This window comes from Brachyhypopomus gauderio, chromosome 10 (assembly GCF_052324685.1).
Source record: "Brachyhypopomus gauderio isolate BG-103 chromosome 10, BGAUD_0.2, whole genome shotgun sequence".
Lineage (NCBI taxonomy): Eukaryota > Metazoa > Chordata > Actinopteri > Gymnotiformes > Hypopomidae > Brachyhypopomus > Brachyhypopomus gauderio.
The window spans coordinates 25,100,727-25,127,091 of NC_135220.1; the positions used below are offsets into that span (position 1 = coordinate 25,100,727).

The window sequence follows — 26,365 nt, forward strand, 5'->3', positions numbered from 1 at the left end:
AAATTACTGTCCAAATGCTTTAAAAGATTAAAATGAAGCTGGGACGGCTTGTTTGTTAGGTACATAGCTGGATATGGGTAAATGAATCGTAGCCAGCAAACGTCCAACTATATTACAAAGCCAACTTGTATTTTAGGCTTAAAATTGATGTGCCATTTGTATAAACTATGCAATTGCCCCAAATAAACGTCACTATATAGTAAAAAGTAAACTACAAACATACCATTGTCGTTTCCGTGAGCTGCCATATTTCTCGAGCATCAACATTGGAAATCACTTCCAGGTCAAGTCGAAACTCGTGCTCAAAATAAAAGCCTCTAGCTTATTGTCGGAATTTCTCGTTTATTAAACTTTTCAAATTTACAAAATGCAAGTCTTTGCAAACTGGTACTCAGCATGTCGTTTGCAGGAGTAGAGTATGAATGCTTGCAAAGATGGCGGGCATATTCCTGCTCAAGAACAGAAATATCTACATACATACTTTTTAACAATCAATTTTCCATGCACATATTGACAAATATATTTATTTAAAATCATAGTAAACAAATTATTTTTAACCTGCATTACCAAAATGTTTCCTGATTTTTAAACATTTGCTTGTTTGATTTAATCTCCATTCAGAATGTATTTCTTTAATATTTTGTGTTAAAACCAGAGGTGGGAATTGGTATAAAGTAAAGCAAAGTGTGTAAATGTAGGGGCACCTTTCAAATAAATATTCCTACATTAAATCAGAAGTATAAAAGCTGCATTAAAATGCAATGAAACTTTTAGAGCTGCCTAAATCTCTTAACAAATATCCAGCATTCGATTACCACATTTATAAAATGTTTCCCTAAATTTTGTAATATACAGTTATTCTGTATATAGCTGGCCCCACACATGACGTATGACCGCAGTCACGGGCACTGGTGATGTCGGCTGCAGGGAACTCAGGTAAGGCGTGACCATCAGTCAGACCTCTTCTTCATCGGTCAGACCTCTTCTTCCTCAGCCACTATGCTGTCGATGGCTGCCCAGTCTAGTTTGCTGAGCAGACTGCCTGTGCTTTGGGAAAGGGTGTCCAGCCTGTCTAAGTCGGCCTCCACCAAATTCTAACCAGAACACCCCCCCCCCAAAAAAAAAAAAAAAAAAAAAAAACATAGGCGTTAATTATGAAGTAACCATGGCGCAAACAGGTTGGCTTAAGGCTCTAAATATTAGGCACTATACATTTTCAATAAAATCAAGATACTAATAAATAAATACACACACACCGATGGCAAATCGGACACAGCGGAAGAGAAACTTGAACATTTAGGTTTGTATGCACAGGTGACGGCTTCATACCTGCGCCATGTCTTTACTCTCCAGCCCCAGAATTTTGCGGATCTCCAGCGGAACGTCCCATGGACTCACCACCTCCCTCTCCTCCCTCTCCACCTTCTCCTCCGCCACCCACAGCTGTCCCATGGGCTTCTGATCTGCTGGGAATCTGCTCAGACTAGTTTTGGGCCCTAATGCGTTGCCAAGGAGATAACAGTAATGGGTAACAGCTGTATGACTCACAGATCACAAGCAGAAGCATGGGCAGCGAGGTCCATGTGAACATGTCTGAGTTTAAGCTTACGTTGAGCGGCTGTCTTTAACCTGGGTCTGCCCCTTGGGTCAGTCAGCATTCCTCTACGCGTGACCTGGGACAGCCGGTCCCCAGGAAGGGCACTTGCTAATTCAAGAGATTTCAAAAGATTTTTTAAAAATGACAATCTTCTGACCATCTTGATATCCCAGTTTACATGAATGGTCACAAAATTTGAATATTATGAAAAGTTTATTTATTTCAGAAATTTAAAAAGTGAAGAATCCATTGAAACTTGTATATTATACTCATTCATTACACACTGGCTGATATAATCATCAAATTAAAACAAATTAACACTTGAAATATAACTGACAACTAATGAAAACCCCAAATTCGGTATCTCATTAAATTAGAATATTGTGAAAAGGTTCAATATTGAAGACAATATTAAACAGCCAATTAACTCAAAACACCTAAAATAAATGATATATTTAAATACATTTGGAGTTTTCATTAGTTGTCAGTTATAATAATTAAAATAAATAAACATATTAAAATATATCAGGTTGTATGTAATGAGTATATTATACAAGTTTCAATTTTCAATGGAATTGCTGAAATAAATAAAAATTTTCATCATATCCTAATTTTATGACCAGCACCTATACACTCAAACATGCAAATGAAGCTGACAGTACCCTTTTAATATGTATTATTTGATGTATCAAAAGAGAGACAAACCAGGCCTGTGGAGCCCCAGTCTGGAGCTGAGGGTGGTGTGTGGGTGCGAGACGCCCCTCTTGTGCAGCACGACCGTCTTCCCGAGCGGCACGGCGGACCACGCTCGCCCTCTACGGCTCATGGGAGATCTCCTGCTCTTCTCCACGGACCGGCTCCGACTCCTGGTACAAAAACAAGTGGATGAATCTGGTTTTCCTCTCTGAGGTGTAGCTCACGCCACGTTTGAGCCCGAGGAACCGTCAGAGAGACCCAGGACGGGGGTGCGTGCCCACCTGGGCTCGGTGTCGTGGGGAGTAGCCGTGGTACCACAGGCAGAGGCGGTACGGAGGGGGTGCGGGGTGGAGAGGAGGTCCGTGATCAGGCTGTAGGCCTCGCGGGCCCTCTGAGAGTGATGCTCCAGCAAAACCTGCCTGTGAGGAACACGCACACGGGGCCGCATACTCATTAATGCCTCTCTTCAAATGGGTCACACTGTAGTTCTGGAGACGTACAGGTCTTGGTCAAGTAAGGTACAGGCATGAAAATGGGTCAGGGGTTAAAAAGGTGAGAAGACCGGGGGGCGGGGCATGTGACGTCATGGGGATACGGCGACGGGGCGTTGACATGTGACGTCATGGGTATACGGCGACGGGTGGGGGGGGGGGGGGTGGCTGCTGGTGTACGGGGATACAGCGACAGATGCCAAATATTACGGAGCCCGTAAGGTGACCTCATGTAAAAAATATAATAACGCGTGGCCACGACTTACTAACACGTGCGAACGAGATAATTAACGTGTGCGAACAAGATAATTAAGTATTACTTTATATAAAGCCAGGTTTACCTTCCTTGGGCAGTCAGTTCGCGAACCTCCCTGGGATCTGCTTGCTTTACTGTGAAAAAATAAACTTTGTTGCCGCGTGTGAAAGGCGACATTAGTATCTCGTTCCCACGCGTTAATAAGTTGTGGCCACGCGTTATTAATTTTTTTTACATGATGTCACCTTACGGGCTCCGTAAAATATAGTAAAATCCATTAAAAAATTTTTTTTGACTGTCATGTCAATGGATTCAATGTATGGAGCCAGATCCGTAAACGCGAGAAGCCGCTTTCGCCATTCCAGATGGCTCAGTCAAAACCATTACGTCTTAATGAACCAATAAATAACAATAGCGGCGAAAATGAGTGTAAAAATACCAGGTTCACGTGTTTTTATTTTCTAACATGGGCTAAAGCACAGGGTAGACTCAAACGACAAGCGTTTACAACTTCATCTTCAACCTTTTCAGCCCTGGCGCGAATGTCCTCACCCGTCCCTGGATTCACCAGTTACAACTACAGACACACTAGAAAAAAAATCTTGATTCTTATTTTATGTCACCGTTAACTACATGGGGTTGATGCGAACTTAATAGGCCTATCTATCTACCTATTTATCCCAAGAGCTTGTGGCTATCTGACAGTGTTCAACGCTGTAGCGAACGGCAGCAACTTTGTTTTACCGCAAAATATGAAAACGATTGAAACCATTAATAACCCAATTAAATCCACTGGTAAATGTAGTGGTAAATGTACGATCTGGTAAATGTAGTGGTAAATGTACGCTCTTCTGCCTTGTCCGCGGTGTAGCACTAGGTCCTGCTTCTCGTCCCGCTTAGCAGTAAATGAATAACATGAATGAAGAACGTTCGTATGATTGAAACGCTATTTGGCCTCTATGAAGGTTCTGGGCGGAAACTGCTGGCCACTGTCATTGAAATTGCCGATTTCGGAAGTGCTCTGTTTGCTTATTAAGTCAATATGATAATTAATACATATAATCTCCTGACCTCCCCCCCCAAACAAAAAACTCATCGGATCTACACGATTCACGTAGGTCACCCTTTTCAACTTCAAAACGGCGAATTTCGCCGAAAAGTGACAGATTTTCATGCCTGAAGGTAAGTATACATTCACACAAAAACATACTTATCTCTCTCCTCTTTGACTTTCTTGCTGATCGTCAGGTCTCTAGAGGACGGCCTCTGCATTGTCGTCAAAAACCACATAAAAATTGCAAGTCATTAATAATAAAATATTTATCAGGCACATGAACCCACCGCACGTAGCATATCAACTTGAAAAATCTCTGGGACTCTTAGCAGATCAGGTGATCAGGAAAGAGGAGGCGCACCACGGAGGAGGCGGGAGTGAAGGGTCTGCGCTCCTGCCGTCTCTTCTCCTCCCTCTGCCTGTGGTACTCCACCACGCTCTCCTTCTGCCTCCTGCTCATCCAGGTGCGGAGCTCCTTCCTCTCTTCCTGCACCATGGACCTCGCTGTCCGCTCCTCTCGCTTGCTGCGCCGCACAGTAGAAAAACAAAAAATGGCCTTTATGTCTGAGGAGTTTTTATTCTCTCTTTTCGTTCACCTATTGTTGTTAACTTTATAATTATGACTTTAACCGTGAATTTATTTTTGCGCTCAGAAAAAACGATGACCGTTTTTAGGCCTAGTCGCACTGCAGAGGGCAGCCGGCCCCGGGAGCTCCATCTTAACATTCCTTCCCGTTTCGTCACAGCGGGTGAACCCGCGTCTCTCAGACCTCACCTGTCCAGGCCTGCGGCGGAGGGGGCCGGTCGCAGCTCTGAGGGGGAGAGGGCCCCCTCCCTCACCAACTCCCCCAAGATGTCCGCCACATCGCTCAGGCCAGTCAGGGCCATAGCGTCATCAGCCCCACTGAGGAGAAAGACCAGAGCGCAGATAAATTAGTGAAATGCACACTGGGACAGAGACACTAAGACATGAGGTGGCTGGGTTTTACTAATTAATACTTACATGGCGGAAATCTCCATCAAAGGTTCAGTCGGTTCTGCATGGCAATCACAAATGTGTCAAAGAATATTAAAGAATATTTGATATTGTCGCAGAATAAGCATTCACTAGCATAGAAAAAATCAACAGCTCTGTGTGTGATGAACCCAGTCGTGTGAAGTGAATGACTGTATCCTGCCAATTTACCTTGGCCGCCATCCCAGGGACGGTGCTCTGGTTTCACAAAAAAAAAAAAAAAAGGATCAGGTTTAGCGCTGAATTGAACCGCGGACACCATGCTAATGTGCAAACACGTCAGACAGTCACAGACACGCAGACTGAGGGAGCGCACCTGTGGGAGCAGCGTGGCCTTGGCGGGCAAAGCCCTGGGCAGACGCTGCAGGTGGCGAGAGAGAGTAGCGCCCCCTCAGGCCTGGAGGATTGGTTCCTCTCGGACTGGAGGAAAAAAACGCTCCATGTCTCAGGTCTTCCTCTTCCACGGCTCCCAGATCGGCGGCGTAGCGTACCGCGTGTTGGTGACTCTTCGCTGTTTGCAACAGTTCTGATTAGATTACGGTTTTATATATTCACTGTTTACGGTCTGGGATGTTATGAAATAAACCAGACACAATAGTGAAAACACTTCTAACTCACCTTCCTTAGGAACACTGAGGGGGCTGGAATGATCATCAGCACCTTCGCTGGGCATCACTACAGGGGCCAGAGTCTCTATGGTATTCACCAGCTGCACAACACACAGAAGGCTGTCCATTAAACAATCAAGTCAACCCGCAGCTATAGCGAAGGTCAATACCTGAGCATGGCAGTAATACCCCAAACACGGCAGTAATACCCCAAACATGGCAGTAATACCCCAGCAACATGTGCTGAATGAACGCCTACCAGCCTGGTGTTGGCAAACTCTCTGTCCATGTGGTCAGCGATGCTCTGCAGGGCTGCCAGCCGCGAGTCCAGCTCGGAGAGTCGAGTGGAGATGTGGCCACGAGACAGAGGGACGCGGGGGAGGGAGCGCTGGGCCAACGCGGCTTCTGGGGACCCGCTGTCCGTCAGCACCTGGGCGCTCAGCCAATCCCCACCAACCCCAGACTCGGAACGCACGATGGCGGAAGAAGAGAGTGTCAGCGAGCGCTCTGGAGGTGGTCGAACACAGCAATGGACAATAAATATGATGGTTGATGATATGATAAATGACCAGACAGAAGCTAGCTAGCTAGACAGAAGTCCTGTTTGGCATCCACTACCAGGTTGTGGAGGGATTAAAAACGTACCGTATACAGCACCGTTCTGCTCCGCAGCACTGAGGTAGGGGCAGAGGTCAGCTACCGGCTCGGTCGGGGCAGGGTTGGTCACGGAAGCTGCTAGAAGATGAAGCTGGGCAGATGTAGGTGGAGTGTCCGACATGGCATGGGCAGGGGCCGGGGCAGGAGGTGGGTCTTGTAGAAGAGTTCCATCCTCCAGATCAATCACACTGATAAACCTCCGGCCGACTACAGTCTTAAAGACACATCTATAGTTTAGAATCCCAAACAGCGACTAATGACACCACTACATAGAATAAGTTTAACAAGCATTACATGTTTACATAATGCTATTTATATATTTCTATAATGTATAATTATATTTCTAATGCAATTTACCACCTGGACTATATTCTACAGTCTTGGCTTACCATCTGGTTATTAGAGTCCACGTGCCCGGAGGTCTGTGGCTGATCCAGAGGGTCGGGGGGTTCGGTTGCAGGGAAGCGGAGGTTCAGGAACACATCGGGTGGGACCACCGGAGTCACCTCGCCCTGTCTGCCATCTGTATGTATCACAGAAACGGGTCAGGAAGTCAGTCACGCCCCCCGCTGGTGGTGGCTATAGTGCAGTTCAGGAGAAACTGTAAAGTTACGGAGCAGTCCAGGATTAACTCGATAAAAGAGGCTACTTCATTTGGATGAAGTGCTCTCTCTCTAGAATCCTGTTCAAAGATGGGGTCAAGGCTGTTGGAGAACTTACGAGCGGGGTCAGGGGTCACAGGAAGCTGAGCTGTGACGGCTTTGTCGGTGACGCCGCGGGGAGGGGCTGGAGGAGACGAAGGCATCAGAAGTGTCAGTAAAGCGCCAGGCACAACGACTCGAATGCCACCTGCTCACGCAGATAGCGAAACCGGACCATCACACACCAGGGTCGGTGTTGGTGCCCGCGTCTCGGATTTCAGGAGGCCGTTTGTGTGTGGCGGCAAAAGCGTGGAGCTCCGCTGACGTGGAATGGGCCGCGTCCAGAAGCCTCCTCCCCGTCAGCGCAGAGTCGAAGGAACCTGAAGAACGAAACCAATCGCAGGGTTTCAATTCCCAGAGAAAGCGGAATGTACATCGAACAAAGAGAACAAGGAACGGTTCGCTCGGAAAAGGGAGCGAACATGCTTAATAATGAAGGAGTGAGAGGCCTGCTATACAATTTGCATTATGGTAATTAGTGGTCAGTAACATACATTAAGTACTTTAGCAACATTAGAATATGTCTGAACAGCACATAAATGTTATTTAAAAGAGAATAGAATAAATGTAGTGAACAGAGCAACTGCTCTAAAATTGCATGATTGAAGAATTTATCTGCTCATGCAAATGGTTTAAGGTCACACGTCTTCATACGATTCGCTCTTGCATGAGGTTACTGTATCTGTGTACAGACCTAAAGGAAACACATAGCCGTCATCCATCGTAGGTCCTCTATCTTCAGACTGCAGACATAAAAGGCATTCTTCAATAATTAATAAACATTTAACAGTGTACGACTCAAGCTAGGCATTTTAAAAACGTATTTATGCAAGTAGCAAATGTGTTTTATGCCTATAACCTCAAAAAATTACACGAAACCAAAGGTTGAAGGTCATGAAGTATACTCCTAATGCTGGTGCTGTCTGCTGTACCTGTGGGGAAGGGATTATGGAGTCCTCTGGTCTGAAGGAAACTCCTGCTTTTTGCTCTCTCTTATCCTCTCTTTTCTTCTCCTCTCTCCTTTTCTCCTCTCGCCTTTTCTCCTCTCTCCTTCTGAGCCTGAGGAGCAAGAGTTCAGAAGCGCTTCAGAACGTGGAGGACCACACGGAGAGCACATTTATCGCATGGTGATGTTGTGAGGTTTGCAAAACACGAGGAGATCTTTTAAGATCAAGAACTCGCGTGCACACAGATGGATGATGTAAAGGTTTGTGAGACAGCATAATCAAAAGCTGTACACAAAGCACTTTCGAGAAAAAGTGTCGTTTTCCAATCTACAAGGGTTTGTCCTTGTATGGAAAACATGCCGAACAACCACGTCTGTTAAGGAACGACATTGGCAGGGAAAAGGATGCGGTGGGAGGTCAGACCTCTTGCTGGAGCTTGAGGAAGTGGTGTGGTTCCATCTGCCTCCATGTGTTCTGAGGAGCTGGAGCTTGTGGTCCGCTCCTCGGCCCGCCACCGCCACCGCCCGGGCCATGAGTTCCTCCAGCGGGAGCAGGCGAGGAGTCCGGGCGGGAGGAGCGGCGAATTGCGAACCCTGCGACGCCAAGCACAATTGCAGTCATAATCACATCTGGGGAGTGCGGTCTGGTTTTGTTTGTGTCTGTGGTGGGAGGAGCTTACCGCACTTGGTGGCTCGGGATCGGCGTGAAGGAGCTGGAGATGGGGGAGGGGGCCCCCAGCCACGGGGACCGCCACAGGGGGCCTCGCTGGGGCATTGAGGGGGAGACGGGGCAGCTGGACAGGGCGGGTCTGAGAAGCAGGGGGACATCGCAGCAGGGGAAGCCCCACCGCCGTGTGGGCAACAGGGGGCAGGTAGACAGGGTCCGTTCTGGCCCCCCTCTCCAATGAGGCCTCCAGGATCGGGCGCTGGACTTGTACGGCATGCCGGTTAAGGTTCAGGTGCTGCGGAGGTGCTGTGGGGTCTGTGCACCTCCTGCTGGGCTCGACGGCAGGCTCCTGCTGACTGTGGTTAAGGCGGTGGGGAGCAGGGCCCCACGCCTCTCTTACCGGGAGAGGGGAAGGTGTGTGCAGCTGGGGACGGGGCAACTGGAGAAGCCTGAGGCCCTGTGTTACCTGCAGGGGAGCATGACTCTCCACGGTTCTGAGAAGACACTGGGATGGAGCAATTAAACATCTTTCTTCTGCCGGATCTTTGGACCAGTCTGAACGAACGGTCAGCTGTTGGATTTTCTAGAACGAATATAAAAAAGTACACATTTCAAATCATCCCAAATCAGCAGAGAAAACGCTCTAAACTGTGGAACTTTGATTTCAGCGATTCTGGAAATGGTGGAAAAGGTGTTTCCTTAAGGTTTTCACCAGAGTGTCGACTCCTGAACGAACCGGATTTCTCGTCTCTTCACAAGGTTCCACTTCTCTTCTGGGCACCTGCTGGTCAGCAGGCCCGATTCTCCTGTCCTGGGGCTCAGATGCAGACTCGGACCTGACCCCACCCTCTCGTCTCGTGTCCTGGGCACTCTGTGGAGGGCTGGCTGGGAGCCGGGCGGACCCGTCGGGTCTGGCCGCAGACTCACAGGGCGGTGGCAGCAGAGGGTTGCCCGGGGTAAGGGGCAGGTTGGCAAAGGAGGCTCCCACCACTTGCATGAGACTCATGAAGTTGACTTGCTGCAACTAAAATGTAAAAATGAAAATGAAAATGCAAAAATAAAAAGATAAACCAAGAGCATTACAAAAAGGACGGAAGCCTCCAGATCTGTTCTACACAAACCTGCACTAATCTGAAAAGCTCGTCCTGGAGAAGCTGTCGGACCGGGTCGGGGTGCGATCCTGCTCCGTCCTGGGGCGGGGACCCGACGGGAGGCCGGCTAGCAGAATCTCCCCCGGCCGGAGGTTCCGGCGTGGGGTGACCCTGCAGCTGCACCCGTGGGAGGGACACTGACTCTTGAGCCCCGCATGCAGGACTGTGAGAGGAAGAGAAACACGACATGCAGAGCATTTATACTTGGCAGGCACACAATTAATGACGTGTGAGCTAAGATGAGATCAGAAGTATAGATGAGGGCAGAAACCCTCAAAAGTTCAAACAGAAGCATATGATACAGCAGGACTTTGGTGGTAAGGCAACCCTTGAGAGGACAGGATGGGACAGATTTATACTCAGACACATTACTCGCCTGCATGCTGTTTCCTTACTATATTCTTCAGGTTCACTGTTTAATGCTCCTGGTTCCTCAGAGCTGTAAGACAGACGTCATCTTCAGGTTATCCCAGCGCAGCATAAATATAAACTACAAGACATTTCCCATTCGTTTCATGTACAGTGGATCCTCAGCACCGCTCAGATGAAGAGCAGCTGTGTTGACATTCAAACCATGACAACCAACATGACTTAGTGACTCTGCAACAAAAGTCCAGCACAGGTTCTAATGTTTCACCGGCTTAAAGGAACATGCCATAAAAGTATCAAAGCAATTTGTATGATTTGTAAGATTTCAAGTGAATAAAAAAAAAAATACGTCATCAAAAAGCTCCCAAATTGGCCTAGATGAGAACGGGCTGGGTGTGGCCCTTATATTCTAATGAGCACACTTGATTGACAGCACACTGTCAGAGGCTCTCAGCCTGCTTTGCTATTAAAGCAGGAGAATCCAATTATAATACCATGCAAATCATGCATGTATGAACCTGCCAATGAGGTTCCTGATGTAAATCGGTCGGAGGTTCAGGCACCAGATCAGCCTCCTACGCAGGTGCAGAGGTTATGGCATGTTTTCTGTCAGGACCAAAATGAGAGCAGACACAGAGAGCTTGCTCCATGGACAGGGAAAAACTGCATGGATCCCATAGTAAAACAGTCTAGCGCCCACTACCTGTGTAGCTTTCTGAAGTTAATGTCACTGTAGCCTGATCTAAAGCCTGTTTGATACATTTAGAGTTAACTCGTGATTCTACGCATCAGTCTTGAAGGATGAGAGCATGAGAACACAGTGTCTGAGAGGTTTACCTTGCCTAGGGCTTTAAAATGTAGTTATATAAAATAGAGGGTAAAAAATAGTTCTATAATTTGACCCAAATGTTTATTCTGAGCTTGGATTGAACTCACAGAGATTTAGATGAGTCGTCATCTCTTTGCGGGCTTTCTAAATCTGCCAGTGTCAAAGTCTGTGGAGAAACACAACAGTGAATTGAGAAGAAAGCCTCAGTGAACTGGTCCTGAATTAGAATCTGAATTAATATCCAGAAGTTCTGTTCACCTTGTCTCTGGGTCCACTCAGTGTTCTGTTCTGGGTCCTGATCTGAACTGAAATATTCTGCCCAAACGAGGGCTTTTCCAGAGTGTCCACCATACTGCTGTCTCCTGAACAACAACCAACACGCAACTCTTTACTCAACTGCCCTCTAAAAAGTCCAATAATATCATTTTAATAAGAGTTTATTACTCAAATTAAATCAGAAAACAATAAGATTTAATATGATAAAATAAGATGTTTTCTTTCCAATTGCAAGCAATCCCTACCATCCGATTCAACCGTCGGGAGTACTTCATTCTCTCGTGCAGCCTCTCCTCGTTCAACATCAGGGTTAGAGGTCATGTCCTTGTGCCCAGAGAAGCTAGCTTCACCGTCTGGGTCAGAGGTCACATCCACGGGACCAGATAGGCCAGGGTCGCTGTTTTCTTCCCCGTGTATCTCCTCTTCCTCACACGTCCTGCAGAATAATAATAACCCCTCAGCCGCGCTGACGGACGGTGGAATTCAGGCACAAGTGAAGCGGTGGCAGGTTCAGAAAACAAAGCCCACAGTAGGCGGGGCTTAAGGCTTCCTCACCAATCACACTCTTAGTGCGTTTAACATGAAATGTACATTTGCTGGTGCACAGTCAGTTAAATAAGGAAGAAAAAACATGATCTGTGCTTCAAATGGCAATGCGTCCCTGTCAAACCGAACACACATGTTCAAGCCCTGTTTCACTGGCCTGGAGATGCTCAAGGCATAGTTAAAATACGCCTCGTGATCTCAATTAAACTGCAGAACTGCATGCAGTACCAGATGAAAAACAAACGTAAGCTTCACATCTATTACCCAACTGTCATTCAATGTAAAAACACCAAAGCAGCTAAATAAATGAAATGTGAGTATAAAGGTGAAAGTCTCTGGGATGCTTTAGTTTGTTTTTTATGGGCCTCATGTCACAGGGTCCAGATTCCCGTACGTATGGTTGCATGAAGTACATGGAGGGTACTCACGGAGAGCCGGGTCCACGCTGCAGGTCCAGGTCCGGAAGGGTGATGGGTGTTCCTGCAGAGGCGGGGTAGCCCGTGTCCACACTGCTGTCTCTCTCCCTCTTCCAGTCCAGCTCGGGCTGAACCACCGGAGCCACGGTGACCTCCATCTGGGGGACCTGGGCCAGACGTGAAACCCTGTTTCAGTGAAGGCCTCAACAACAGCTGATCTGAGAACAGTCACTCGAGAAATTGCGAGGAGCCAACTGCAAAACCATGCTGAAGGTCATATAGCCTGAAGCACGAAACGATAAGCATCGAGTGTCCGGTATTAAATCACGGTTCTCTCAGCTGATATCAACTCACTTGAATTTGGTCGTAGTGCCTGCCAATTCCCAGCAGGGCGGCAGTATACCTCTGCTCCATCAGCCTCAGAGCAAAGAGCACAGCAGGGGCCGAAGCTTTAGCCCTGATGACGACAGGCTCGCCAGTGCCCTCTGGCTTCTTCGTCCTGCCGGGCTGCGCGAGCAGAACGCTTCTATCTGCCCAACGGATCATCCACTCCAGCAGCCGGGCCAGCTGGGGGAACCGGGCCTCCAGTCCAGAGTCCAGCTCCAGCTGCAGCTCCACATCAGACTGGGGGACGGTCTTAAAGGGCCAGCGCTCCATCTCGGAGGACCACTGGAGTGAGTCCCGAACGAGGCTGTGCGACGCATCTCCAGGAGACGCGCCGGCCGGCTGTCGGGGTCCGAACAAGCCGGAGCGTTTCGCAGGAATGGCACCGGCGCCACTCGGAGCAGGAGACAGGCCCGACCCGACGGACGGGGACGGCTCAGGAGGGGCCGGCAGAGCACGGAAGCAGCGGCCGGCGCGGAAGACGTAAAGGCGTGTGCCCCGCCGCGGGCCGGCCCGCCGGCGGTTGAGCGCGCTCAGTACATCGAAGGCGTCGGAGTGGAGCTCCCCGTGGCGCAGCTGGGACGAGAAGCCGCTGAGCAGCGGTAGCTCCGCCTCCTCTCCGTCCAGGCTGTCCTTCTCCAGCACGTAGCTGAGGAAGAGCTCCAGAAACCGGGGATACTCCTCATCCTCCAGCTCGAACCTCCACGTGCCCACAACCGGCAGACAGGGACCTTTGACCTCGACTTGCTCCGTTACAGACTTCTTGCGTGCTCCCTCGTTCGTCGACTTTAGCCTTCCGGCCACATTTCTCTCGTCCGTTGACTGCGGATCTGGAGAACGAGGCTCCGACAGAGTGTCAGCGGTATCGCCCTCGTTGACTGCCAGGGGGCGCTGACCATCGGTCAGAGTGCTGGTACTCAGGCTGCTGCCCAGGGAGAATCGGTTTAACACTGCAGCAGCACCTCCCCTCTCCTCCTCTTCCTCCCTCTCCCAGAGGTGGCGCTCCACCGGGGCCAGGCTCCTCGCCAGACGCCGCTCCTCCCGAACGCGCTTCCGCCGCTGGTCCTGGATCAGGACCATCATCGTCTCTCCCTCCTCTTCCTCCCGCTCCATACCTCTTGGTGTGGCTATGTATCGATAAACAAGAAATCTCATTTTAAAAGATTTACAGGGACCCTCCATAGCACACTTTATAGGGACCCTTCATAGCACACTTTATAGAGACTAGGAAATCAATTGAGATTCATCCGGAAATAAACGGCTGTGTTCAACCTGAAGCAGGAGGCTGTTCAGAGCAGCGCCCCAGTCTCTGCAGCAGGGAGCTGTATTTCTCCCGCAGGGGCACCCGCACGGACTCCTCCTCGTCCGGAAACACCGCGGCCAACGTCTCCGCCACCTGAGAAGATTGGACGGGGGAAAATCAGGTGTGTGGTGCTGGCCAGGGCTGCCCCTACGCAGAGCGCCGTGAGAGAGCTGTGAGAGGGCCGGGCCTTTACCGTCAGGCAGGGGGGGAGTTCGGCCGCTAGGCTGAGGGTCAGGTCCTGCAGCACCTCCTCCGCCGAAAGGAAGCGAGAGAAGGGAAGCAAGCGGCAGGCCCAGCGCAGGGCCTCCTCACGCAGCCCCGCCCCTTCGAGCTCCGCCCCTCCAGCATCCGTAGCCTGCGACACCAATGAGAAACAAAACAGCGTGCCGCCTGTCTTCTTTTAGCGTAGCTTTAGCTCGATGCCAGCTGACTCTCTTGTACTGTACCTGAAAGTCTTTAGACATGTTCCTTGCATTCTGGTACTTCCTACAGGAGACTGTGAGCTGGTCACGAACATGTAGCATCCAGCAGAGTCCACACAGCTCTCTGAAGCATACTGAGAAAGCACAAACACACACACACACACACACCAGGGCCAAGGCCAGAGTCTAAATACACAAATATCAGACGCAAAGACGTACACATCTCCCTACCGATAAAAGTATACACACCTACGGTCTGTTTAGCAACGCCGTCCATCTCTCCGGCCCCACCAGGCCCCGGGCAAAAATACCCGGGCCCGTTAGCGAACTTCTTTAACCCCTCAGGGAGAACATCATCTTTCGATTCCGCATCCGCCCTCCTCACCTGTCGGCGCAGGTCAAACGGACATGAAACCGGAACCATGAGAGCGGCCCGTGGAGCGGGAGCCGTGGGTGGAGGTGGCGTGAGGAGGGGAGGGGGTTCACCTTGCGAAACAGCTGACGGCACCGGCGCAGGCCTCGCACGTACCGTCGGGCCGCGGGCCTGGAACATCGGGCCGCCCTGAGCAGCAGAAGCAGGCGGCGGATCGCGGCCGCAACCCCGCAGCGCACCTCCCTCTCCGTGGCCAGAAGCCCGCCTCCAACGGAGTCCTGCGAGGGACACTTCGTTACTACGGCTTGGAACTGTCTCTAGACGTGGGTCGTAGCCTTCAGGGTTCACAAAGAGCAGGATAAATTTGCGCAGTCCTCCGTGTCCCGTAGCTGGTGCCAGGAAAACTGCTTCACATCGCACGGGTGTCAGGAAAGAGTTCTAAAGTTTAATAAGCTATCTTAGAAATAAGATGTGTCTTAAGACAATTGGCTAAAAACAATAAAACATACGTATTATTGGTGTTATGCTTATCAGAAAGGAGATACAGGGGCCTGGATGTGGAGGCAATGGAAAAGTACAAGATAAACAGGGAATAAGAAGGAAATTCTGACTGAGGGGTAGACACACAGAACATGAGAATAAATGTCAGTCTTCAGACAGGGTCACAGACAGTGAATCATAAATTCCCTTACGCATATAAACACACAAAAGGATTACATGAGATACAGGGCTGCAGTCCCCACACCGCTGCTGGGGAGTCGTGTGAAAAGAGGACACTTTAGGAACAGGCTGGCCAGGCCTGGTGTTTCCCCATCACCACAGCAGCTGATCCCTTATAACATTTACTGCCAGCTGCCCTCCAAAACTAAAGATTAGCAATATTACACAGACATTACACAATAATATACACACTTAACCCAAACCCTAAACAAAACCTCAACTCCTCCACCAATGCCCAACTCCAACACGAACGCCAAACCCAGCCCCAACCTACTCACAGTGCTGCACACCGTACCTGCGTGTTTGGAGCAGGCTGTGGGCAGTAGAGAGGAGGTGCAGGGAGATAGAAGGCGGGAGGCACCAGAGCAGGGAGCGAGGAGGCGCGATCTTTGGCCGAGTCCAGCAGCTTGCCGAGGGGCTGGGAGACGACGTCCACTCCGGCCATGGCGGAGGCCTTCAGGATCTCCTGCACGGAGGCGAGGAGCACCTCCACGTCCTCCGCTTCCATGGCGTCTGAGACAGAGGGGCGAAGAACGGTGGATGAAGTGTCTCCATTTATACGAGTCAATGCATCGATCGGCTCGCATCAATTAAAGCACATGCAGCTCCCAACACCTGGGTCGTCAGATCCTGCCGTGCCGCCCGTCAGCGCCTCCAGCTGGGCCTGAAATATACAGCCAGGCCGCAGCTCCGCGGGCAGGTGCAGCTCCCTCCACCTCAGCCTGTAACAAGGAACAAGAGCTCTTAACGTCACAATGATGTTCATTGTCCGGGCCGCACAAGCCCCAGGGTTAGGCTTGCTAGGACCCGGTCGCTCCACTCAATAACAGTTAACCACCGGGTTTAGGAGGTTTGCCTAACCACAGTTGAAGCCCCTCTCAGAATTCCCAGAACTCCCTCTCCCGAAGTCTCAGAACCAGAATTCTGTATTATTGTCAATATTATGAGGACATAAATTCCCTTAGCTACATATAAACGCATCCATAACGCTACAGCAGAGAACACGTGCTAGCGGAAGCCTCGCAGGTAGACGCAGACCTGCTAAAGTCAAAGTGCTGCCTGCACGCCATGTCGTACGCCAGGCCGAGGGAGGCGGCCGTCTTCCAATCACCCAGGCTCCGAGCCAGCCACACGGCCTCGGGCAGCAGCCCGCCCAGCAGGAGAAGCTCCAGAGCGTAGTCCACCGTCCAGACGCCCGAGAGGTTCTGGGCTCGCACGGCGCCCGCCGCCCGTCTCTGAGACAGGACCACCACTCTCCGCTCAGGCGCTGCAGTTGGACATTTACATCGATGTTCAGATCAATTGGCACACACTCTTACACATTATCAATAGTCAATAAACTGACCCTGAGTTTATGGTCCTATTTCGCCCTCTAGTGGAAGAACAAAGACTACCACTTTTAGAATTTATAATGGAATGTCTAAAAGATGACATGAAGTAAACAAATGTTAGATTAATTTGGTTGGATGGACTGGAAGCTCAATCGGGTTAAATATTTGACTCCGCTGGTATAATGTTTCCTACATGTTCTTTGAGGTGGGCAGTAACGGCGACTCCTGAGGTGTTACTCACTCAGAGGGAGGTGTACAGGAGGTAGGACGTCCACGTTGTGTGGGGGCAAGATGGCCAGCGGATGGTTGGTGAAGTAGGAGGCCATGAAGCGGCCCAGGGACTGCACCACCGCGCAGGCTGCCTCACGGTTCACTGGCCTCAGGAGCCAGCCATCAGACCGAGGCCCCTCTCCAACAGATAACCCTGAGAACCGAGATGTCAACACACACACACACACACACAAGTACGTCACACAGAGCATCTACGAAAAGGGATGGCTCACGTGAAATAACATAGGAATCCTCGGGAAAGCTGTAGAACCGTTTGTTTAACATGGACATGAGAATCCATACGACTGAATCTCACCGTGGGCTTCCGGTTTGTCTTCTGGCACCATGCCGCTCTGCGACTGCAGCTGGAGGGCCAGGGAGTCACACATGGCCTGGGCGTCCTTCAGCCGATAGCAGAAGAGCTGGGTGAAGAGCAGAGCCAGGCAGCAGCGGGTCTCCAGGAAGCTCGCCCGCGTACCAGCTGTTTGACACGGACAGACGGGCGTCTACGGCCAGGGCTCCGAATCGAATGCTCGCCAAAGTGGTAATGGGGTTTTGTGGATGGTGCGTGAGGTGGAGAGATGGCCCTACCTCGCTCGCTCTCCGCCAACAGCTGGGCCTGCCAAGCCTGGACACACTCACGGTACTGGCCCAGAATGAAGTGACGTTCTCCTGGACACAGGACAATACAGTCTCACGGTCTGGAACTGGAGGCCAGCACACTGGAAGTGCCCGGGGCATCCCCAGAAAAAGACCAGATTCAAATCCAAACAGAACGCTCGATCAAAGTCGGATCGTTTTGGAACAACGGAAGCAAGGTACAATGGTCAAGATGTCGAAACCATACTCCTCTTATACTGTGTCTGAACGATATATAAACTGGAAATCAGAGAGACTGAATAACCCGTTATGTTGTGGAGAGCACGGCTTTGCTCCAGATGGTCTCCAGATCTCTGAAGAACCTCCTGGATTTGAGAGATGATATTCGCCATGTCCTCCAACTCCTTGCTTTGGCTCAACGGTGTTCCACTGCTGTATAGCTCTGCCCGGTACTGCAACGTCTGCCCGTACAAGCTTCGCCAAATAGCCACCAATCTGAAAAGCATGATGAAGATGCATGCATGTAGCACATCAGAACCACAATCATGCTTCTCCAAACCTTTCAGCAACGTCAAAAGTCTTCAGCACCTCTTTGAAGGTTTGTTCAGCAGAAACTGCTTTGCCGTCACCGCTTCGACATCTTTGGCCTCCTGTAACAGCGGAACGAGAAAAGTGTCCGAGAGACATGGCGGACGATCATCCTGTGCCTGACGCACTGCATTCTGGGTCAGACTGTACGTCTGGTCCAGACTCTTAGAAACCTCCCGGAGAATGAGAAGAGCTGCCACAAAGCTCCGAGAGGAACGAACGCCGTCCGCAAAGAGACGTACAAAACGCCTGGCGAGGTCCACCACCACCCCAACGCAGCTCCTGCCTCCTCGTTGAGGTGAGTCCCATGGCAGGAAGGAGAGCAGAGTCCCGAGGAGGTCGAACACCGCAGACGTTCCAGCCGCTCCTTCAGGCTCGGCCACGCGGAGCAGGCGGGCCAGCCGGACGGCGCAGGAGACGGCGTATCTCAGCAGGCGCTCCCTCTGATCCATGACCCCGCCAAGGGACACACCGAGGGCCCAGGCAGTCAGCAAATTCCGCCGTGCAATGGCCAGCTCCCGCAGGGGAGCGGAGACACCTTGACCCGGGCCATCTGGCTCAGACCGGGACTGGGCGTGAAGGGTGTCGAACATCGAGGCAAATTCCAGCCTGCCCCTCTCCTCCACCATCGAGGACACGTGCCGACCTTCATCTGAGTCTGACTGTCCATCGTCAACCTGGAGGACCACGAAATCAAAAGTCAAATCCATAAAGTGCAGTATTATGATTACATGTGTAGAAAGTTCAAAAACTGTAAGCAGCCGGCAGGCCCGTACCTTCTCAAAAGTTGTTCTCAAGCCTCCCGTTCCCCCATGGTCTCGTAGAAACAGTGGCAGGGCAGACACAGGTATCTCCCGCTCTTTCAGAGCCACAAGACTAGCTGTGAACTTCAGAGTGGACATGGACTCCAGTCTGGGCCTGACGTGGGGCTGAAGAAATAATACACCTTTTGAACAAACTCTGGAGTACTGAAACTGTTAGCTGTCATTTTGTACTGGAGTCCTGTCCAAACCCACCTTCTCTGATCCCAGGAGCGCTCGTGCCCTCTCCAGACCCTGGGCCGTGTCCAGCAGGAGATTGCTCAGGAGGGCCACGGCGGAGGGCCGGTCGGGCACCTTCAGCACGGTCGCCATATAGCCATCCGACACAATGAGGCATGGCAAGCGTGGGTGCCAGGTGACCGAGTAGCGCTGCCTCAAGGTGTCACGGAGGGACGCGCTGGAGCCGGACCGGCCATCATCTGGCGCCACTGGAGGTCTGTCGGGAGCAAATCGGACCACCGTGAACACCGGCATCCATAGCAACATGCAAAGAGGTCCCAGAACCATTATAGTGAAACGGAGAACTGAACCGGTATGCCTTCTCATACCAGCATGACAAACTAGCCGTGCTGGAGGATGGATAAGAGTGCAGAGTAGAGAAGGAAGAAGAGATGCGTGGGGAAAGAGAACAGAGTTCATTAACAAAACAATAAAACTTCACTAAAAAGACAATGGGTTTAACAGAAGTGGAGCCGGGAACTTATATCTTATGCGTAATAGACCCGGGAACTTATATTTTATGCGTAATAGACCCGGGAACTTATATGTTATGCGTAATAGACCCGGGAGCTTATATTTTATGCGTAATAGACCCGGGAACTTATATCTTATGCATAATAAACCCAGGAACTTATATCTTATGCGTAATAGACCCAGGAACTTATATCTTATGCATAATAAACCCAGGAACTTATATCTTATGCGTAATAGACCCAGGAACTTATATCTTATGCGTAATAGACCCAGGAACTTATATCTTATGCGTAAAACAAGGACCATTCTGCTCACCTGTAAGTAACTAGTGGGTGAAGAGGCAGAAAATGTGCAGGGCCAAACTCAATGTCACACCCGGTGGTGGACAGCGAGACCAGTCCACCCAGTCGGGCCAGCATCAGAAGGGAGCCTCGCTTCAGGACGCAGGCCAGATAGAGGCCACCAGGGGTCCAGCTGGCACTACCCACCCAGTAGGACCTGCGGGCATCGGCCATCAAAAGCAGCCATGGACCGAGTCCCTGAGGCATGTGAGCATAAAGCACGTGAGAATAAAGAAGGTCGGACTGCTTGCACTCACCTCACGTACCTTGGTGGGATAGAGAGCTTCTTACTGCCACAACCTCCCAGCACACTGGTTACAGTCACGAAGTTCTGGACGCTTATAAATAACGCCTGAGTAGCCTACAAGGAGTACGGGTGACATACAGTGGCAAGTGTCGACATAGCAGAGACTTCTCTGATCAATTAAGAATCTGTCTAGTTTCTGTCAGTTTAAATTACCCTCGGGTCTTTCTGGTTAAGGATTACTGCTAGTAGCTGTCCATCTGGTGAGAACGCAGGAACGAGCGCTCCTCTAGATTTCACAGGCAGGCATGGAGGCATGAGGTCACCGAGTGGGTAGGATTTGGTGACACACTGTACACTGTACCCTTCTGAGCTGGAATCAAGACAGATTTTACAGCAAACGCAATCATTACCAGCAGAACACTGCCAATTACCGCTTTCCACGGGCATTAGGAATCAAACCTGATCTTGCTCTCTCGTGGCTCCTCCCACTGAACCTTCAGGAAGGTGACGATAAGATGCTCCCCAGAGGTGAAGACAAAAGCACTCAGGCACACGTCGCCTACGGCCTGAACGACAGCACAGCAGACCAAGAAGTGCTGAAGAAAACGACGTTAACGGGCCTCGTGGGTAATGAAGCGACGTCCGAGTCGCCCTCACCTGGCTCTGCACAAACACGCTGTGCAGCGATGCGTCTTTGTCTTCAGCCGAGGGCAGCCGCTCGTTTTCCGAGGACGCTATCTGACTCCAGCGGCCCCTGACGGTGGCGTCTCGCAGGCTGGAAAGTTCCTTGGGTCCCAGGCACTCCCAGAGGAAAACGTGCCCTGTAACCGTCACCAGGAGAACTCGCTGTCCGTCCCCCGAGACCACCAGAGAGATGCGCAGAGAAGCCGCTGTACATGCAAGGGACAAAGCTAGACCAGCAAAATATCTTTGCATGCAGCACAGATCAAATCTTACAAAGAAAAAAAATATATCACACTACCTCACGCAGGCTATACAGACCTTTACATAAAGACACCAGCTCATACACTGCTGACACAGACATGACCATCTTTAAGGAGTCCTTGTCTCTGTTCCACAGAAAGAGTTCGCCAGAAACCAATACTCCAGCTAGCCACATACCTGTGCAAGGCACAAAAAAGAGGCACAGAGCAAATTATAAACTTCGGCGAATCATAAATACTGAAAGAAATTTGGGCTCCAAGCTCACCGTTCTGAGATCCGGACATGGTGACCACTCTTGGCAACAAAGTCTGAAGTTTTGGCGTCTTTCTTTTGCTCTGCCCTGATACCAAATTGATTTCACTGATCCGATTGTCATCCAAAAGAAAGACCCCTTCCTTCTCCTGAGAAGAAGTATCTAATTAAAAGCTGGATTTGTGTTTTTGGAGAAATCAGAATTATGTCGAGGTGTTTTAAATTATTCGAAGCCTAAAGCACTTTTAGGTCTTCAGATCTTAACGGACCTGTCCCAGCCAGCAGAATTGCGGCCATGGTTTCCTTCGCTTGATGCTGGAGGACAACAGGACCTCGAACCTTATCTCCATGTTCGGCGTTAATGCAGAATATCGTATAGCGTTTAATTCCCTGCGTTCTTTGGATTTCAAATCGGTTCAATCCATGTTCCTAGAGAAGGCATAGTGCTCCAGTCGTTAACTAGCAAGCTAGCGAACCGTGTAGAGTCTACTCCCCAATAGCGGTCTGAAATTCAAGCTGATCTGTAACATTAGCGGCGCAGTACTAAAACCAATCTAGCTATCTAGCCACCCATCTAACTATCCACCCCTCTAATCTACCTAGCTAGCAGCAAGATGTCAACTAGCACATGCATACAAGTAGCTTTGCCATGTTAGCTAGCTACTCAGCTAGCTTACTGTTGTAGCTTAAAACCTTTAACCAAAGTACTTATACATTGACTGTATATTTTCTTCTCAATGATATAAACTAACTATTATTGGACAGTCATAAAACAAATGTAGCTGGCGTTTGTTTACAGTCCACAACTGTTTTTTTTTTTTTTCGAATCTCCCTCCACTTCCGGAACTACGTCATTCCCATGATACCGATTTGGTTGCCATGGAACAGGACGCTGTTGGTTACGCTGCAGACCTGCGCCTCCTCACTATTAGACGATGTCTAATGTCTAAGGCTGGAAACATACTTGCTGTTTGCCCATGCGCTCGCGTAGACAACGTTCGCGTACGCGTCGCGTTAACTATTGGAGGACGTGCAAGACCTACGCGCCAAACCGACGCAGGATACGCGAAGCAGCCATGATGCGTACGCGAACGCGTAGTTAACAGCAAGTATATCTTAGCCTTAACTGGTACCTTTCTATGGTGTGAGAAAATTAATCAAGAATTTATCGTGTAGACATTTTGTCATATTACCATAAATCCTCAATTCGTATAATCAATAGACTGTAAACTATGGCGCCATAGTATGCCTATTTATTAGCTGTAGATGTGGACAAATGACACGAAATTTTGATTTCATAGGTGGGGGTGACACAAATGGCTTAAAACTGGGGCGCGCGGGGGGGGGGGGGGGTTACAGCTAAACTACAACCTAGAAGCTTTCGTTTACATCCTCACTTACATCACATTATAACATTACATAACCTGATTTTTGAGTAAAAAAGCAGAATTTGGTTTGTTTTGACAAGTGAATGGGAGAAATTGAATAAAATATCCATAATTCTATGCAAGTGCTGATCATACATTTTATTTAATATCAACTTATCCAAAACTTCCAAACACATGTTGACTGCGATCACTGGCAGAGGTAAATTCCTGGCAAAGTTTTTTCCTGTCCAAGGCATCAAGCCTTTCTTGATGTATGTGACAAACTGCCATATTGTTCAGGTGTTTGTTTCATACAGTTGTGAAGCCATGTCTTTAACCTCCTCAGTGCACTGAAACTACTCTCAGCTTCAGCAAAAGCTGTTGGAAACCAACAACAACCTCACAAGGACCTCCACCTGATCAAAAATGACCCAGAACAAACGCACAACATTTTAATTTACAGCCGCGGACGACCACATTCTAGAACCAGATGGAGTGACAGCCGCGGCGGCCAATGACACGTTAGCAAGAAACGGCAGGGCCAGTCGAGGAGCTTGTGGGCGGTCTAAAGGGAAACTGGCTTCCGCTTTTTTCTGCGTGGTCCTAGCGCTTGATCCGTCTATATATATAGATTAGGCATAGATTATTTTTTTAATCTAGATTTATCTCACTGAAATCTTGAAATTGAAAGATTAATCTAGATTACAATGGCACATTCAGAATATTCGTGGTACCCAAGTAATGACTAAAAGTGAGTCTTTGAGATAGGGTTTCTTAATACAGAGGGTGCATTAGACGTTGGCACATTTCTTATGTATTTGTAACTTATATATTTATAACATTATACAAGTGAACCATTCAGTCAAATAGCTATTTGTTGTGAAATGAAACACAGTTCATTTCAAGCATTTCCAAATGCTTTAGCCAAAATCCAACACTTTTTTTAAATCTGGAAAATGCAACATTAAAATTAAATCAATCAATCAATCAATCAATCAAATTTTATTTATATAGCGCTTTTTACAACAGTTGTTGTCACAAAGCACCTTTACAAGTGCCGAGTCCTAGCCCCCAGTGAGCAAGCCAAGGGCGACAGTGGCAAGGAAAACCTGCCTAGGGCATGAGGAAGAAACCTTGAGAGGAACCAAGACTCTCCCAAGAGGGGGAACACATCCTCCTCTGGTCAACGCCGGTCACCATGCCAATGACAACAATTTAGAGAGAAAGAATAAAAAGAAAAGGAAAAGATGTAAGGGATAATGTCCATTTTGGTGTAGGCATATCCGGTTAGGCAGGAAGTGGCCGGCCCAGGATGGATCTCTGGAAAAGGCTTGTCTCTCCTCATCTCAGTGTTCCTCGAGTAGGCGGGCAGCCATGTGGAGAAAATTAAACAGGGAAAATTAGCTCTGTATAATGACATATACAGGACAGATGAGATTATAAACATTTCTGGAGTGTGGCAGCAACTCCGGCATTAAGCAAAAGGCGGAAGCAGAAGATAGACTTGGGAGCATTCTGAGACATTGGCATCCATCCAATTTTTTTTTTTAATCAGCTTAAAAAAAATTATTACCATTTTATTTTCAAACTGAGATTTATTGGTCCTTTGCTCATTTTCCGTGAGCAACATAAATCAGAAAATATTTTCGATGACCACCCCCCCCCCCTGTACACCCCCCTTCACATTTGTATTACATACAGGGTCCAGGGTCCACTGTTGATTGCATATTGTCAGACAGCAGACGAAGAATCTCTATAGAGACAAAGGGGTGAGATCTGAAAGAAGCATCTGTTCTCTCAGCCCTCATTATCCCTCCCTCCACTCTGGACCTGTGTGTGTATGTGTGTGTGGGTGTGTGTGTGTGTTTCACCCAATCATGGGGACATGATGCTATAAATGCTAAAAATGCTAAAAATGCTATAAAAGATGGCAAAGGTATTCTCAGTTCAGACTGCATTTACAGCTGATATTGGAAGAGACAGAGGATGTTGATGGTGATTCAGAAGAAGAAATTTCAGGATCACATTTCTGAAATATCAGAGTCTGATAGTGATAATGAAAAGGAGGATGAGCAGCAGCCAGCTCCGTTAGCACCAGCCCGTGAGCAGCTAGCCATAGGACCAGCCTGTCAGCCAGCATGATTTATGATTCATTTCCTTATTGTGTTACATTTTAATAAAAAAGTAACTAATAAATAAATAAGAGAGCAAACTAATTTAACATATGTATTGTTTATTTTACTTGCAATTGGGCTAAATCTGATTATTTTAACAAAAATGCAATGGGTCCACCACACCCAGCCAGACCCCAAGGGTGAAGAAAAAGCCTGGAACATATCAGGGTTAAGAAATATTTTTAACAATTTATTCTGGGTCCGGATGGGATGTCATTTGGGTCCGTATCCAGTTAATCAGGAATGAGATTGTGTCCGGACAGGACTGCGTTCGGGTCCGGATCCGGACCGCGGTCCGCCTGTTGGTGACCTCTGCTGTATGGTCTCTGGTTTGTGTTGTGTGTCACTGGTGTGCTTCGGCATGTGTAAAAACACTGGCTCTGATTGGCTACCATAACGCTGCCTTAGCCAATTGCTTACTGACTTGTTAAGGTAAACAGGTGTTACACCGAGAACTGTGACCTATTGAGATCTGTTACTCCTCACTAGCCTGGGCAGGGGTCTGCTCACATTACTGTTAGTGTATCAATATATAGTAACACACTGCTTTTAATGACCAGTAACGTCAACGGCGTTGTAACGATAGGAAAAGTAATTAACCCATCTGTGCAGTTAGAACACACACACACACTAGTGATTACAAGGGGGCTCACATGTGCCCAGTGCGGTGGGCAGCCCTAGCCCAGTGCCCAGGGAGCAGTTGGGATTAGGTGCCTTGCTCAAGGGCACCTCAGTCATGGCCTCAGGTCTGGGAATCGAACCCACGACCCTCCGGTCGAGCAAGACCAGTTCCCTACCACCAGGCCATGACTGCCCCTAGTGAAAGAGAGGTAAAGAAGAGAGTGCAGGCAGGGTGGTGTGGATGACATAAAAGTGTCTGGAGTGATCTGTGATAGCAGGGTGTCAGCTAGAATGAAAGGAAAGATCTATAGGACAATAGTAAGACCTGCTATGTTGTATGGACTGGAGACGGTGACACTGACAAAGAGACAGGTGAGGGAGATGGAGGTGTCTGAGATGAAGATGTTGAGATTCTCATTTGGAGTGACGAGGAAAGATAGGATCAGAAATGAGTTTATTAGAGGATCAGCACATGTAGCATGTTTTGGAGATAAAGTTAGAGAAGCGAGATTGAGATGGTTTGGACATGTACAGAGGAGGGAGGAGAGGTATATTGGTAGGAGGGTCTTGAGGATGGAACTTCCAGGCAAGAGGAGGAGAGGTAGACCTAAGAGGAGGTTTATGGATGCAGTGGTAGA

At 49.0% G+C, this 26,365-nt stretch overlaps 2 protein-coding genes across 4 annotated transcripts in view; both read right to left on the reverse strand.

Moving 5' to 3' along the window:
• Nucleotides 1-327, reverse strand: part of wdr70 (WD repeat domain 70) — a 33,669-nt gene extending 33,342 nt beyond the window's left edge. Inside the window, exon 1 of the mRNA XM_077020770.1 lies at nt 224-327. Within this exon, the coding sequence (XP_076876885.1) occupies nt 224-248 (25 nt within the window). The 5' untranslated portion in view covers nt 249-327. The remainder of the gene's footprint in view (nt 1-223) is intronic.
• cplane1 (ciliogenesis and planar polarity effector 1) lies at nt 323-22,398 on the reverse strand. Of its 3 annotated transcripts, XM_077020769.1 has the most exons (53): nt 21,835-22,398; nt 21,579-21,714; nt 21,371-21,490; nt 21,026-21,258; nt 20,828-20,934; nt 20,582-20,738; nt 20,379-20,482; nt 20,096-20,278; nt 19,283-19,523; nt 19,043-19,195; nt 18,509-18,943; nt 18,267-18,328; nt 17,983-18,173; nt 17,670-17,750; nt 17,395-17,559; nt 17,050-17,232; nt 16,516-16,744; nt 16,093-16,199; nt 15,773-15,990; nt 14,871-15,035; nt 14,634-14,769; nt 14,409-14,518; nt 14,156-14,317; nt 13,932-14,055; nt 12,630-13,786; nt 12,288-12,442; nt 11,559-11,749; nt 11,296-11,399; nt 11,145-11,203; nt 10,216-10,278; nt 9,810-10,002; nt 9,425-9,712; nt 8,702-9,271; nt 8,446-8,615; nt 8,008-8,134; nt 7,770-7,818; nt 7,261-7,395; nt 7,095-7,160; nt 6,764-6,897; nt 6,363-6,588; nt 5,977-6,224; nt 5,728-5,818; nt 5,426-5,620; nt 5,281-5,307; nt 5,098-5,131; nt 4,870-4,998; nt 4,456-4,618; nt 4,251-4,306; nt 2,575-2,712; nt 2,303-2,463; nt 1,610-1,705; nt 1,330-1,496; nt 323-1,094 (listed from the first exon to the last, which is right to left on the reverse strand). In XM_077020769.1, the coding sequence occupies exons 1-53, from the start codon at nt 21,913-21,915 to the stop codon at nt 975-977; spliced, it is 9,195 nt and encodes a 3,064-aa protein (XP_076876884.1). In that variant the 5' UTR covers nt 21,916-22,398; the 3' UTR covers nt 323-974. The 3 variants fall into 3 exon arrangements, with proteins under 3 accessions (XP_076876884.1, XP_076876883.1, XP_076876882.1); XM_077020768.1 differs by having other exon boundaries at nt 18,267-18,943; nt 20,388-20,482; XM_077020767.1 differs by having other exon boundaries at nt 18,267-18,943.
• Nucleotides 22,399-26,365: the final 3,967 nt, after the last annotated feature.